Source organism: Ailuropoda melanoleuca, chromosome 2, assembly GCF_002007445.2.
Source record: "Ailuropoda melanoleuca isolate Jingjing chromosome 2, ASM200744v2, whole genome shotgun sequence".
NCBI lineage: Eukaryota > Metazoa > Chordata > Mammalia > Carnivora > Ursidae > Ailuropoda > Ailuropoda melanoleuca.
In genome coordinates this window covers 63,354,345-63,371,519 of record NC_048219.1, presented here as the reverse complement: position 1 = coordinate 63,371,519, position 17,175 = coordinate 63,354,345, and the positions used below count along the sequence as shown (strand labels likewise).

The following is a 17,175-nucleotide window of genomic DNA, read 5'->3' as shown; positions in this document are numbered from 1 at the left end:
CAACAGAGATAGAGACAGCCAGCGAGAGAGGGAACACAAGCAGGGAGAGTGGGAGAGGAAGAAGCAGGCTCTGAGCAGAGGAGCCTGATGTGGGGCTCGATCCCAGAACTCTGGGATCACGCCCTGAGCCAAAGGCAGACGCTTTCTCCTGGCAGAAGGGTAGTATTAGATACCTGAGACTGATCAGCATCGCTTTTTTTTTTTTTAAAGATATTATTTATTTATTCAACAGAGATAGAGACAGCCAGCGAGAGAGGGAACACAAGCAGGGAGAGTGGGAGAGGAAGAAGCAGGCTCTGAGCAGAGGAGCCTGATGTTGGGGCTCGATCCCAGAACTCTGGGATCACGCCCTGAGCCAAAGGCAGACGCTTAACCGCTGTGCCACCCAGGCGCCCCCAGCATCGCTCTTCTTAACTGCCCTTTCCCCCACATCTAACAGTTAACATGCTTAGGAGTTGCCAGATTAATACAAGTGGCCCTATTTGTGGGTCTAAGTTAAGTGATCCAGAGATAGAAAACTGAATCTCACTGGGCGAAGGAGTTTTTCTTCCTGGATTTTTTAAGTCTTGGGACCTGATATAGCTTTGAGGCCAGTATGAGAGTTTAATATCTGAGACATAAAACTTGACCGTCGGTGACTGTATTTCCTGCTATACAGAGAAATCCAGTCCGCACCGAAAGAATAAAGGCAACCCACCAAAAGAAGCACCCCCCCCAAAAAAAAAATTTTTTTATTTATCTAGAAAAAGAAAAAACAATGAGCTCTGGCTGTGTTCAGGTACTGACTCTTTTTTCTCCTGTGACCTAGCTGCATCCCAGGCCTTCAATTAAAAAGTAAAATTAATAAAAGATATCAGCAAATAAACCAATAAATTTCTCTTGTCAATAAATTTCCCATTATACTTATCATTCAAACTGGGTTTTCCATCACTTACAGCCACGAATCTTTTCTCATATAGTAAAATTAAAGAGATCTATGCACAGAAGAATAAAGTTGTGTACCCTTACCTTCTACCACATACAAAGACTAACTCAAAATGGATCAAAGACCTAAACGTAAGCCCTAACACCACAAGACTCTTAAGAAAAAACAGGGGGAAGCTTATTTGGCAATGATTTCTTGGATATTACACCAAAAGCACAGGCAATGAAAGAAAAGTAAAGTGGACATCAAAATGGAAAACTTGTGCATCCAAGGTCACAATGAACAGGATGAAAAGACAACCAACCAACGGAATGGGAGAAAGAATTTACAACTCATGTATCTGGTAAGGGGTTAAAATCCAGAGAATATATTCAAAACACCTAAAATTCGGTAACAAAAAAACCCAAATAATTTGATTTAAAAATTGGACAAAGACCTCGAATAGCATTTCTTCAAAGATACACAAATGGCCTTCAAGCATACGGAAAAAATGCTCAATATCACTAATTAGAGAAATGCAAATCAGAACCACAATGAGATCTCTTGCACCTATTTAGGAGGGCTGCTATCAAAATCAAAAACAAAGGGCCCCTGGGTGGCTCAGTTGGTTAAGCACCTGACTCTTGATTTCAGCAGCTCAGGTCTTGATCTCAGGGGTCTTGAGTTCAAGCCCCACACTGGTCTGATGCTGGGCGAGGAGACCACTTCAAAAAAAAAAAAAAAAAACACAAAAATTAAAAAGTTTTGGCAAGAAGGGGAAGAAATTGGAAACCTTGGGCATTGCTGGTGGGAATGAAAAACAGTTCACAGCCACTGAGGAAAACAGTATGATGGTTCTTCAAAAAATTACAGATTTACCACATGATCCAGAAATTCCTATTCTAGGTATACACTCAAAAGAATTAAAAGCAGGAACTCAAACAAATATTTGTACACACATGTTCATATCATCATTATTCATAATAACTAAAATGTCCATTAACAGATAAACAAAATGTGGTATATGCATACAATGGAATAATATTTAGCCTTAAAAGGAAGGAAATTCTGAACATGTTCCAACATGTATAACCCTTATATTATGCTAAGTGAAACAAGCCAGTTGCAAAAAAAGAAATACTCTATTTTACTTTTGAGGTACCTAGAGTAGTTAAATTCACAGAAACATAAACTAGAACTGCAGAGGCTGGGAGGAGAAAATGGGGGAGTTATTGTTTAACAGGTACAGAATTTTAGCTTTTCAAGATGAATAAGTTCTGGAGATTGGTTGCATAATGGTATGAATATACTTAGGCACCTAAAATGTACACTTAGAAATGACTGAGATGGTAATTTCTGTTCCCCTTCTAATAATTAGATTCTTAAAAGACAACTATATAACATCTTCAAAGTCCAGATTCAAATAAGCAGCTAAATCTGAATTACCTATATTTTATAAATACAGGATAAGGAAATAAACATTTTACCTCATTTTAATCACTGCTACACAATTAATATAGTACAAAAAATAATTTGGAAATAAAACTACAAGAAATAATGAAAGAGCCAAGAGATTAATGACGTGATCTACACAGCCAACACCATTAACAATCAAGTTATTTTTGTAGTTGTTTAAACAATAATGAGGTCTTTAAATCCTTTTCATTAGAAAGTTTACTATCAAAATATTTAACACAACTGATTTGAACTTTCTTTCCTAAGAGCTCTGTGTTTTACTTGCTAGGTTCTGCTTCATCATTTAATTTAAAATAAATCTAAAACATTTTAATACAAAAATCAGGAACAGGGTTTGTGATTCTCATTAAGGTGATGAGCCTGAGTTACTTTACTAGTTAAACGAATCATTCCACGTTGACTGAATCATTCCTCGACAGTTTACTGTTGGATGCTTGCTATAGAGAAAATACTTTAAAGGAAAGGTCTTAAAAATACAATGGTAACAAATATCATCAAACTCTTGTGAAGATTAAATAAGACAGCAGCATATATAAACTGAAATGGACACCCAAAAACAATCCAGTTGTTAAAAATGGAGGTTAGTAGTTTGGTGTTACAGTAATTAAGTTAGGAGGGCTGGGAGCAGGCAGCAGCATTTTAGGTATAACAGCATGAAATGAGGATAAAAATAGAGCTCTATGGCTCACAAAAAGTACAAAGGAGGATAGGAGAAGAATGCCAATGATCAAAAAACAAAATTATCAAAAAGCTAAAATATGCTAATAATAACTACATGAAGTCCAATCCAAACATATCAAGAAACTATAGTTACGTGACATTAAAGAAAAGGTTGTTGAGCTGTCATAGTGTTTGCTCTCTAAGTCATCAGGAGAAAAGAGCTAAGACAGTTAAGGAAAATATTAAAGGCAAGAATCAGAGAGAACTAAAGTAACATTATGCTATCCCTCACACCAATTTATAATAGGTTATAGGAACAATAAAAGTAAAAAGTATTTATCTTAAATTCTCATAATTAAAAAAACACTTTCAATATGAAGTTTAAAAAATACCCAGAAGTATTCTTTTCTTTAAAGATTTTTATTTATTTGAGAGAGAGAGAGAGGGAGGAAGCACAACTGGGGAGAAGGGCAGAGGGAGAGGGAGAAGCAGACTTCCTGGTGAGCAGGGAGCCCAGCAGACAAGGCTCAATCCTAGGACCCTTAACTGACTGAGCCACCCAGGTGCCCCCAAAGTATTCTTAACGTCTCAAGAAGGAAATGAAAATAAATAGGGCTTCTTGAAAGGTTTTCTTTCCTTAATGAAAAAAATTTTCTTAAAAGGAAGAAGGACTTCCAAGGTGTTAACCTTTTTTCCCCCCAACCTATTCTTATCTTTATGGAAAACATACAACCAGACCTAAATTTATGAAGTACATAATTTAATTTACATTTTAGTTTCTGTTAGCTGTAACATTAAAAACAGATGTGTTAGTTGTAAAGACTATGTTATATAGTTTTTAAATAATTTATTATTGTCTCTAGTAAAATATTCGAGACCCAAAGATATCTCAGTGGTACCAGACACTAGTGATGGGGAAAAAAAATCCTCAACAGAGAATTATTCATTCTTCCTATGCTGAAGCAGCCATGATGTACTATCAAGAGGCCAGACTCTGCAGCTAGTTTGAATCCAGCTAACTTTCTTCAACTCTCTGTAACTCAGTTTCCTAATCTTTAAAATAATACTGACATCTCACTGGGTTTTTATGAAAACAAAACATATTATCATGTATAAAAGCACCAGAACAGTGCCGATACATTAAATGCCATATAAGTGCTCAGTAAATACAAAAAAAGTGCTTGTTCTGTGCCAGGCACTGCGTATACAGAACAAACAAAAAATCTCTTTCCTTTGTGAAGTTTACATTTTATTTATTTTTTTAAAGATTTTATTTATTTATTTGAGAGAGAGTGAGAGAAAGCATGGGCAGGAGGGAGCAGCAGAGGGAAAGGGAGAAGCAGGGTCCCCACTGAGTGGGGAGCTGAGGCTGGGCTCCATCCCAGGACCCCAGGATCATGACCTGAGTCAAAAGCAGACACTTAACCAACTGAGTCACCCAGGTGCCCCTCCTCTCCACCCGCCTTGCACACTTTCTTTCTAAAATAAAGAAATAAATCCAAAAAAATAATAAAAATTAAATAATCTCCACTTTCATCAAATCGGTACTAAGATGAGCTCCCTGGGTTCCTGTGAGAATAAATAAAGTGACAAAGAAACAGAAAATTCTGATAAAGAGGCATGAGAAAGTAAAGACTAAATAGAAAATAAAAACTGGTTTTATTTCGATCATTCGGTATCTAAGTCAACCCTAAGTATTTAGGACAGCTTTAGTAGAACCACCTCATCACAATGATGTACATGACAAAAACTCTAGTATGGATAGAAAGCAGTACTTTGTCAAAGGTTCATCATATGACCAGAGATCCTAATTTCCTTTTATTTTTTTTAAGATTTTATTTATTAATTTGACACAGACAAAGCTCACTGCCAGGGGAAGCGGTAGAAGGAGAGGGAGAAGACGACTCCCTGCTGAGCAGGGAGCCCAACGTGGGGCTCAATCCCAGAACCCTGGGATTATAACCTGAGCTGAAGGCAGCCGCTTAACCGACTTAGCCACCCAGGCGCCCCCAGAGATCCTAATTTCTCAACTAAACTGAAATACAGATCAATTATTTATTCATTCAAACTTATAGTCACTCAGCTCCAGAAGTACCAGCTATGTTGGCCAGGCTTGGCATTGGTACAGAATATAAGATCAAATGGAATTTGGAGATTTCTGTTCTGGTTAAAATGAAAGTAGCTATTAGGCTTCTGTCGTCCAATCTATTTCTCTTCCGGTATACCACACTACCACATTTGAACCAAAAGGGAATGGTCTGTGGTGGAAGTAGGGGAATATAATTTCATAGAGCAATCTCTATGACAGAACTTAATACTGTAATTATCTTTACTAGAAAAAAAAAATGGGGCACCTGGGTGGCACAGTCAGTTAAACATCCAACTCTTGGTTTCGGCTCAGGTCGTGATCTCAGGGTCCTGGGATCAAGCTCTGCATCAGGCTCTACACTCAGTGTGGAGTCTGTCTGGGACTGTCTCCCTCTGCCCCGGCCCCCGCCCCTGTGCCCATGCCCTCTCTCTCTCTCAAATAAATCTTTAAAAAAAAAAATAAATGATATAAAATGGTACATACCTATCACATTTCAGCTTCTTTTACTAAACAAATTTTAATCTCTGCCATACAAATAGTGTAAGTTTATTAAAAGAATGACCAATTTCAGTTTTTTATGCCTGCAAACCCAAAAGCATTTTACCAAATAATATGAAGTCATCATATATCAACAATTAAAATGGAAATGATTCAATTATCTCTGTCTCCATACATGACTGGATAGAAGCTTTATTTTCTATGTATTCCCATCCTCAAACCACTACCAAAATCAATCAATACCAAAAATCAAAATAAAGTTAAACCAGAACCATCAAAACTGACAAAAGAAGGGGAAAAAGAAAATAAACTGAACGTACTAAAGACTGACATATTTTAATCTTACAACATATCTAAAATGTAAATGTGTAACATTCTGAATAAAGTTACTATTTAGGAGAAAAAAAAGGCTGCCTCACTATGAAAGATATTGTTTTCCATAGTAGCAAAAACAGGAGGGAGTTAACCAAAAGAATTTTTCCCATTAAAGAGGAAATAAACAAGGCAAACTTCTTCCCTTTGGACGAACAGATACAAAGAGCAGCTGATAATTCAATCATTTACTAAGTATTCAACCAAAGGAGCAAATCTCAATGTAGAGGGAGGGAAGGGAGTAGTGGTTTCTAGTTAAATATGCCTCCTCCCAATTCTTCCTCACTGGAATTCCTCACCACCTTCCAATAATCCTGCCTTCGTTGAAAATCACTACATCGGAGAGTGACTGTTAAAATGGAAATGTGCCAAATTTCTTTAGTGTGCTGGGACAGAAGAAAGATGCAGATCCCTGATCTAGAGCATCTATACATAAGAAAGCCTACTTTCTCACTACAAAATTGTATTTTCCACATCATGTAATTGTGGGCTCTAGCCACCCTTGCTTCAATGAAGTGGTGTTCAAATCAATTTTGACAAGTGAAAATTATAACGGTTATTATCAGTCACAAAACAGAAAGGCAAAGAAATCTGCGATATGATTAGTCCTGTTACTCTAGTTCAACCTTGGCCTTCCTGAAACCCTTGAGTCCAGAGATACTCTAGATAGTTAAAATACTCCAGATTGCTCAAATTTACCTTATAAACTACCAATTTTTACAATTTGTAACAGAACTTTCTTTTGAAGTATATCATCTTCTTTGCTTAAGAACAAGTGTTTTAAACCATAAAAATAATATACAAGCATTGAAAAACTTTCAGTGTGGGGCGCCTGGGAGGCACAGCGGCTAAGCGTCTGCCTTCAGCTCAGGACGTGATCCCGGCGTTATGGGATTGAGCCCCAAATTGGGCTCCTCCGGTATGAGCCTGCTTCTTCCTCTCCCACTCCCCCTGCTTGTGTTCCCTCTCTCACTAGCTGTCTCTTTCTCTGTCAAATAAATAAATAAAATCTTTAAAAAAAAAAAAAAAAAAGAAAGAAAAAGAAAAGAAAAACCTTCAGTGTAATTCAAAAGTCTAAGTAGAAAGTGTTTTACGTTCCTTCCCCTACCAACCTCCCACTCCCATTTCCCAGGGATAACCACTGTAAAACAGTTTGGGGTGTATCCTAAATCTCTTCAGAATACATACAATTTTTATAAATAACTGTATACACAAACTTGAGTGAACAAGAGATCTTGCTGTACATTCAGTTCTACAACTTGCTTTTTTACCCTGATGGACTGAATAGCCTTTTAAGTTTATCCTGCTACACCTGATGTGTTTAAACTGCATATTCCATAGTATTTTTCATCATTCCCTTACTGACAAGGTATTTTTAGGTTGGAAACATTGTTTTCATCCATTTTTTATAATATGTTAAACTTTTCCTTTACTGTCACTTCATTTCTATTTCTTCTCCTCACTTCCACTGAAAACCTTGGAAACTTGGGGCACCTAGATGGCACACTTGGTTAAGTCACGACTCTTAGTTTCGGCTTAAGCCCTGATCTCAGGGTTGTGTGATCGAGTCCTGTGTCGGGCTCCACACTCAGTGCTGAATCAGCTTGAGATTCTCTCTCCCTCTGCCCCTTCTGCTATGTTCTCTCTCTCAAATAAATAAACCTTTAAAAAAGAAAAAAAAAGTAAAAAGAAAAACTTGAAACCAGAGAACTAATATGCTAGAAATGAGATCAAATTAAAAATTAAATGAGGGAGGGGCGCCTGGGTGGCACAGCGGTTAAGCGTCTGCCTTCGGCTCAGGGCGTGATCCCGGTGTTATGGGATCGAGCCCCACATCAGGCTCTTCTGCTATGAGCCTGCTTCTTCCTCTCCCACTCCCCCTGCTTGTGTTCCCTCTCTCGCTGGCTGTCTCTGCCTCTGTCAAATAAATAAATAAATAAATAAATAAATCTCTTTTTTTAAAAAATTAAATGAGGGAAATTTTTCATTGTTCACATGTGGATACATTTTTTTACTGCTATTTTAACTTCTCGAAAGTCCTTAACATTTCTAGATGTTTCTGGAGGTAAAGTTTCCAGATCATAACTTTTAGACAGGTGAACTATCATTATCACTATTATTAATATACTAGTAGGAAATACCTTGCTTAAAAAAAAAAGAGGAAGTAAATGGATCAGGAAATTAGCATGAAGCCACATTGTCAGTAAATGTCATGATAATAGTATATATATCATTATAAAAATATTGTTTAAGTAATCTATTCATCACATTAGTCTATGGCATCCCTACAACCAGTCAACGGTGACATATACTACTACTACTGCAGTAAATATATGTGGCTTATCACTCAAATATCCCCCTACCTTCTGCCACCCGCTACCTTAAATTTCTTCAGGGTAACGGTAACTATCTTCCCCCATCATTAGCTATAAGTTAACCTAATATTCTCACCTCTGAATTGTTCAGTAGAAGCATATAACCTAACCAGGTTTAACATGACAAAAGGAAACCTTCACTGGAACTTCTGGAAAACAAAAGACGGTGCAGCTTGCACTCTGCTTTCCTTCCATCCCCCACTTCTCCCTTCTTCTAATTCCTTCTTTTCCCCTTTTCCTTTCTCTCTCCTCCCCCAAAGGCACAACAGAAAAGACCATCATTCTTCCCTGGAATGTGGAGGTATGATGATACGAAATCTAGAGCTAAGGGGGTGGAAAGGGTAGTACTGAATGGAACCTAAAGATAAAGACAACAAGGGGAAGCAGAGCCAAGAAATGGTGCCTGGAAACATTTGACCCCTGAATCAAAATATACCTGAATTTTTTAGTTATGCGTGCCTGTTTTAGGTTGGATTTTTCTGTCACCTGCAATATAAGGAATCTTAACCCTGCTAGCCAGAACTTTATATTGGTTTCTGGTCTTTAAGGCTTCAAGCACCTTTTTTTTTTTTTTTAAGAGAGAGAGGGAGCAGGGGGGAGGGGCAGAGGGAGAAAGAGAGTCCACGCTGGGCATGGAGCCCAATGTGGGGCTTGATCTCAGGACCCTGAGATCATGACCGAGCCAAAACCAAGAGTCAGACGCTTAACTGAATGAGCCACCCAGACTCCCCCTAAGCACAATTTTTATTAAGTTCTAGCAAAAACTGTCAAATTGTAGTCTAACAATGATTCTCCACTTGAACAAAATCTTAAGATAAATTCCATTTGTTTTAAAGATAAATTTTCCCTTTAAAAGTATTATCTTCTAACACCTACTCCAACATCACTTTCATCAGTAATATATATCTGATTTTTGACAGAAACACAGCTCAACATACTTGGATTTCCAAGTTATAGAATTTCTGAAGATCTGAGAAACTGAAGAAGTCTTCAGTGCTTTCAAAAGATTACTAAAGCAAAATGTTACAGGGAAAAACTGTATTACTCAGGTATTTTTCCTAGCATTTTACTTCCTGATTTTAAGATGTTTCTGGAATGATGTCTGTTTATGATCTAGCTAGCCAATATTCCTTGTGGTACCAGCAATGATTTAATTAAATTGATCGTTTAAAAAATCAGTTACCTAATTCAATCTAATTCTGACCCAAAAAACCCCACAGAATTTACATTTATCTAATACTCAACTACTTAAGATGTAATTTCATTTCTGAGAACTGAAAAAACTTTAACTCACCTCAGTTGTTTCGCATAGTTCTGTTCAATTTCTATCCTCTCTTTAACAAATTTGGCATATCTTTCCAAGAAGTCAATTCCCCATTGTGTATGCTTGTCTAAGCTGTCGAACTGATCCTAGAAAAGAAAGGTAAAAACACATTGAAACGTCTAAAATTTAATCCACAAATATTTTAATCAGCTTCTGATATTTATTCAGAGAGGCAATGAGGTATAAAAGGAAAAAAATCTAGGCTCTTCTGGTCTCTACCCACTTCGCCCTTTAAGATCTACAGAGAAGCTATAAATGCTAAATTTCTTAGAATGCCAAACTTCTTAGCATAATTTACACTACTTTATGTCTAAACGCCTTTACATATGTGGTTTCCACTGGATGCAACACCCTCCCCTGGTCACCTTTTTACAATTTACTCTTACTCCTCCTTTGAGATTTGGTTCAGGCACTATGGCTTCCAGAAAAATGGCCCTAAATTCTCAGACTGGGTATGTTGGTCTTTCTCTGGGTCTCCAAGGCTCCCAGAAGTTACTATTTTTTACGTTTTTATTTAAAATCCAATTAGTTAACACACACTGTAATCACTAGTTTCAGGTATACAGTATAGTGATTCAACACTTCATACATCACTCAGTGCTCATCACAAGTGCACTCCTTAATCCCCATCACCCACTCACCTCCCTTCTGGTACACATCAGTTTGTTTTCTATGGTTAAGAGTCTGTTCCTAGGTTTGCCTCTCTCTCTCCTTTTTTTCTTCTGCTTTTGTTTCTTAAATTCCACATATGAGTGAAATCAAATGGTATCTGTCTTTCTCTGACTGACTTATTTCACTTTGGATACTCTCTAGCTCCATCCATGTTGTTGCAAATGGCAAGACTTCGTTCTTTTTTATGGCGCATATATGTATATACACACTATATATATAAAATATATATATACACTAAATATATACATATATACACTAAATATATACAAATACACACACACACACACACACCCCACATCTTCTTTATGCATTTATCAATGGACACTTGGGCTATTTCCGTACTTTGGCTATTGTAGATAATGCTGCTATAAACATCAGGTTGTATGTATCCTTTTGAATTAGTATTTTTGTATTCTTTGGGTAAATACCTACTAGTGTGATTGCTGGATCATAGGATAGTTCTATTTTTAACTTTTTGAGGAACTCCATACTTTTTTCCAAAGTGGCTGCACCAGTTTGCATTCCTACCAACACTGCAAGAGGGTTCTGGGTTCCCTTTTCTCCACATCCTTGCCAACACCTGTTGTTTCTTCTGTTGTTGATTTTAGCCATTCTGACAGGTGTAAGGTGATAACCGTAGTTTTGATTTGCATTTCCCTGATGATCAATGATTTTAAGCATCTTTCCATGTGTCTATTAGCCATCCGTAGTTCTTCTTTGGAAAAATGTCTATTCACATCTTCTGCCCATTTTTTCATTGGATTATTCATTTTTGGGGTGTTGAGATTTGTAAATTCTTCGTATGTTTTAGATACAAACCGTTTATGGGATATGTCATTTACAAATATCTTCTCCCATTCCGTAGGTTGCATTTTAGTGTTGTTGTTTCCTTTGCTGTGCAGATGTTTAAAAATTACTATCTTATTTACTTGCCATACTCTGTTGAGGGCAGAAGCCACGTATTATTCAACTCTGAACTCCGAAGGCATAAGCAGCATGCCTGGCACCATAGTAGGCACCCAATGAAGCTAAATAAAATCAAATATACCTGAGTTCAAATTCTGGGCTCTGCATTTACCAGATGTTTGACCCTGGGCAAGTTACCAAGGTTCTCTGAACTCTGTCCATCTTAAAATGGGAGTCCCATCACACACCTCACTGGGGTTATGATGATGTTATTAAGTGTTCTACATGATACTAATACATCACAAAGTATCATTGTCCTGCAGAACTCTTTCATCCCCAAAAGATACTCCTTTCTACCTGTTGCCTAAGAAACCATCATTTCCTATCCTTCAAGAATAATCTCCAGATAGACTAATAACTTGGTGCTTTCTCCCTCTCCCATATCAAGTCTGTAATGTTGATAAGATGTTCAAAAATCATTCCTTTCTATTATCTCTAATTGTTCTTTTCTAAATCACCCATAGTTTAACAGGATTCATTATTTACAAATAAGTCATCTCCAAATGTTTGCTTTTTGTCTCTTTCCCTACCTTAAATCATTTTAAAATTCTACTTGTAAAAGTAAATTCTACCTAAACAGCAGAGATAGAATTCATCTGGCTATCACAGTTTGGTATTGCTACTCTAATTCTATTCTTTCATGCAACTGTTTCATTAACATTTGGCTTCCAAAGTAGACTTGAAAAGAACAAGAGAATGCACTGCCTGGTGAACTTAACTGGAATATTATTAATATTTCCTATTACAAATTAAATTCCCTTCCAAACTAAAAAACTCTCAACAAAAAAACATTCCCCCAAAAAGGAACAGTCTGAAGCTAAAGCAATCATCCTTCATTTTTCCAAAAGGCTTCAAAGGCTTCTTCCTACCAGCTTCTTCATCAAATTTTACATTAACACTTCTTTATTTTCTAGATAAAATCTTCAATTTTTTAAAATTACAAACTCCTATCAGTAAAAAATCTAAACAAATACCCCGATTATATGTGGTTATTTATAAATTATATAAACTATACTATTTTTTAAAAAAGATTTATTTACTTATTTGACAGAGTGAGAGAGACAGCCAGCAAGAAACGGAACACAAGCAGGGGGAGTGGGAGAGGAAGAAGCAGGCTCCCAGCGGAGGAGCCCGATGCGGGGCTCGATCCCAGAACACCGGGATCACACTCTGAGCTGAAGGCAGACGCTTAACGACTGAGACGCAGGCGCCCCTAAACTATACTATTAAATTATGTAATTGTGAAATCCACAAAAACAGAAATCTTAAAAAATGAAAATGAAATAATTATTAGCTTTAAACAGTTTTTTAAAACTTATTTAACAAACAAAAGTCTTTGGGCCATGACTTTTTAAAATGTTAACAATTTTAGTGAGATCAATGAATTAAATATGTTTCATTATTTCTAAAATCTTGGCATAATACTTAATGGCAGAGCACCTGGGTGGCTCAGCTGGACTCTTGATTTCAACTCAGGTCATGAGATCATGACCTGAGTGGGGCTCTGAGCTCAGTGTGGAGTCCGCTTGTCCCTCTCGCTCCCCCTTTGCCCTCCCCCGGCTTGCCCACACACGCACTCACGTGCACTCACCCTCTAAAATAAATTGATAAAATCTTAAAAAAAAAAAAGTAATGGCAAAGAAATCTAAAGCCTTGGTTCCAAACTGTGACATTTAGTTTTTAGTGGTTGTCATAGTTGGGGAACCAAAAAACACCTCACAAAGATCTAAAGATCTAAGTGGAAAAAAATCACTACTGACAATACTTTCCAAATCCTTTTTCAACCTCATTCATCAATACGCAACAGTTTGTGTTAAAATTTGGCTAAAAAAGGTCCTTAATGTTAGTCTCTTATTTTTATGAACCAATCAGAAAGCACTGCATCTTTATATTTTTAACACATAAGTTCAAACTCCACTGAAATTGTGAAGTAATTTTGTGTGTCAATTTGGCTAGGCCATGTTGCCCATATATTTGGTCAAATATTATCCTGGGTGTTTCTGTGAGGCATTTTTTTAGATGAGATTAATATTTAAATTGGTGAATTTATACTAAAAGAGATTACCCTCAGTGATATGGGTGGGCCTCATCCAATCAATTGAAAGCCTTAAGAACAAAGATTGACCTTCACCCTGAAAGTAAAAAGTCTATCTACTGTATTGCAAAGACATTATTTTTATAAATAAATGACCATTTTTAGAAATGAGCATAATAAAAATATGCTATAATATTCTGTGAACTTTTGGCTTCACTTTTTCTTTTTTTTTGCTTACTGATAAATGACGAAGTGAATAAACTACAACCATATCCCAATTTCCTTTTTAAAACTCCAGTCAATGCACTGCTGTATCACTGGTTATATGATTTTGTCATAAAACACTGTTCAAATCATTTACTATTAAGAATAAATCTTCAACACATCTTTCCTTTAGTGGTTCACTAAAATAAAAAAAGTAGTTCTAAATACACTTTATTATTGAAATAATCTAAAAACATACACTGAAATATTAGAAACATCTACACCTTAAACTGTATAACCATGTTTTCAGCATATAATTTTTTCTAAAATATTTCTTTAGGAGTATTTTCTATGAGCCTTCTAACAGTATTTTTTGAGATTATTAGTCTGTCACCATGTTGTTTTACATATATCACTATTTTTACCACAAAAGGAAGTGCAAGTATATTTCTAAATAACATGCTTTTACCCACTAAGTCTGAAATCGGAAGAGAATTCCAATGCACTCATGTTCATAGCAGCATTATTCACAAAAACCAAAGGTGAAAACAACCCACATGTCCATTAATGGATAATGAATAAACAAATCGTAGTGTATACCCATGGTGGAATATTACTCAGCCCTTAAAAGGATATTCTGACACTATAACATGGATGAGCCTTGAAGACATTATGGTAAGTGAAATACTCCAGTCAGAACAAATACTGTGATTCTGTTCACATGAAGTGCATAGAGTAGTCAAATACATAGACACAAAAAGTAGGAATGTGGCTATCACGGGCTGAGGGGACAATGGGGAATTCCGGTTTAATAAGTAGAGTTTCGTTTGGGAAGATGAAAAAAGTTCTGGAGATGGAGGGTGGTGATGACTGTACAACACCGTGAATATACTTAATGTCAATAAATTGTGCACTTAAAACAGTAAAGGTTATCTGTATTTTACCACCATAAAAGGAGGGAGGCTTTCAAACAACATCAGCAAATTCAGTGAAATTCAGTATACTCTTGATCATGTGACTTTAAATATCATTAAGAATGGCAAAAATTGGCAAGGCAAGAAACAACAAATGTTGGAGAGGATGTGGAGAAAGGGGGTCCCTTTTACACTGTTGGTGGGAATGCAAGTTGGTACAGCCACTCTGGAAAACAGTGTGGAGGTCCCTCAGAAAGTTAAAAAGAGCTACCCTATGATCTAGCCATTGCACTACTGGGTATTTACCCCAGAGATACAGACGTAGTGAAGAGAAGGGCCATATGCACCCCAATGTTCATAGCAGCATTGTCCACAATAGCTAAATCGTGGAAGGAGCTAAGATGCCCTTCAACAGATGACTGGATTAAGAAGCTGTGGTCCATATATACAATGGAATATTACTCAGCTATCAGAAAGAACGAATTCTCAACATTTGCTGCAACATGGACGGCACTGGAGGAGATAATGCTAAGTGAAATAAGTCAAGCAGAGAAAGACAATTATCATATNAAGGGAGGTGGGGTAATGGGATAGGCCGGTGATGGGTATTAAGGAGGGCACGTATCGCATGGTGCACTGGGTGTTATACGCAAGTAATGAATCATGGAACTTTACATCAAAAACTAGGGATGTACTGTACGGTGACTAACATAATAAAAAATTATAAAAATAATAAATAAACAAACAAACATCACTAAGAAACTGCAGAGGTCACAATCTGCATTTTTTTTTAAAGATTTTTTAATTTCTTTATTCAACAGAGATAGAGACAGCCAGCAAGAGAGGGAACACAAGCAGGGGGAGTGGGAGAGGAAGAAGCAGGCTCATAGCAGAGGAGCCTGATGTGGGGCTCGATCCCATAACGCCGGGATCACGCCCTGAGCCGAAGGCAGACGCTTAACCGCCGTGCCACCCAGGCGCCCCCACAGTCTGCATTCTTATTCTTCAAACTCTTGCTTATTCTGATGGCTTCATATTATTATCTGATTATCGTAAGACACAAAATACATTTAGGGCAAGCTTCATTACTAACAGTAACAGATAGTAGTCGTATTTCAAATAATCTCCTTATGGGAAACTACATCTAGTCCATATGATCATGATACAGCCATTGTATCTTTTTTCTTTAATAAACATTGTTAATAACCACTGTTTATATTTTTTCTCAAATGTATTAGGAAGAGAAGCATCAGCCTTGCCATTTCTTATTGTTTGCCTATGATCACATAGTATTATATTTAATCACAATTTCTTTACACGAAACTTTAAGTCAAAGACAAGATTCCACTATCAATTCATATTTAAAATACTAGTAAAGCATCACATGTTTTCTTTTTTAGATAACATATATAAATAGAAATTCTAAGTTATTTTCTCCTTATCTCAGTGGATCATCTTGTGTGCTCTACTTTGAAGACCCTACCTTTAAGCTTTGCATTATCATCTGATCTATATCAAGTCCTCCCTAATCTATTATATGGTCTTACTGCTTTTTGTTATCTTTACCTTCTCTTGTATCCACATAGAATTCTAGTTTTTTTTTATTTTAGTTTATCACCTTCCAAATTAAATTAAGAATACTGGTCCAAATTTACATATCCCCCAGGTCTCTTTCAAGCTCTTTCCGGATTCCCAAAGAAAAATTAAATCATCTAAAGAACTTCATATCTAAGATCTACATCAAACTGTATTAAAAAGTTAAATGCCATTCCTATTTCCTGCAATACACAAAATCATTTATGTTATAATTCCACTGAACAGAACCTTGGACTATATATATTAACTCACCAAAAGGTATTTTTAGAGTCGGTCGCCAGAACCAACCAATTAGAATATTAAGAAAGTATAGTAAAACTTTATTTTTCAGCTACTGAAGGTTAAGTCACAACCTATAAAATCTCTTTTGATAAAATTTTTAATTTCTGATTTTTTTATATATTTGAAAACATCACTGGATAACTGTACAAGTAGAAAATTAGACATCCAAATAATTGAGTTAAATATATTTAAGATTTTCATATACCTATTAAGTAAATAGATCCAAATAAAGGCCAGCTATAAAACATACCAATCCACATTAAAAGGTAGGATAAGGCAAGATATACACATCTGAAAGTGAAACAAAGTTCTCTGTTTTTTAACCACTTTGGGGGGAAAAAATCTGAATTGAAAAAAAGTACCTCTGAAAGGCATAAGTCTTAAAGTAGAAAATTTTAAATATTATTACATATATACCCATATTATAAATGATTTTTTTGCCTCAGTCAATCCACAAACTGTAAATAAGAATTTATGTCAAATATAGATTTAATGTTATGACATTTAAAAATGTGAAGAAACACTTATTTTAAAGATAAATTTTATTTAATCCACTGAATAACACATCTGGGTTTTCAACTAGACATATTAATTACACTACATTAAGAAACAGTATAAATACCATAGACTCCACACATTCGAAAATGAGTGATTTAAATTCTGAAAGTGAGCAGAGAAAGTAATTTAGTAATATTCATACAAATAATAAAGAGGCAAAGTAAATAGCAGAGATCCAAACAGAATCCATGGTTGAAATGTTAAAATATTCAGTGAACAAATGTTCATTTTATTTTATTTTTTTTTTAAA

At 36.0% G+C, this 17,175-nt stretch overlaps 1 protein-coding gene across 4 annotated transcripts in view; it reads right to left on the bottom strand.

Moving 5' to 3' along the window:
* FNBP1L (formin binding protein 1 like) overlaps positions 1-17,175 on the bottom strand; it is a 103,486-nt gene that overhangs the window by 49,773 nt on the left and 36,538 nt on the right. For all 4 annotated transcript variants that reach the window (XM_034653927.1, XM_034653925.1, XM_034653926.1 and 1 more), the window contains exon 2: positions 9,669-9,784. In XM_034653927.1, coding sequence (XP_034509818.1) covers positions 9,669-9,784 — 116 coding nt within the window. The remainder of the gene's footprint in view (positions 1-9,668; positions 9,785-17,175) is intronic.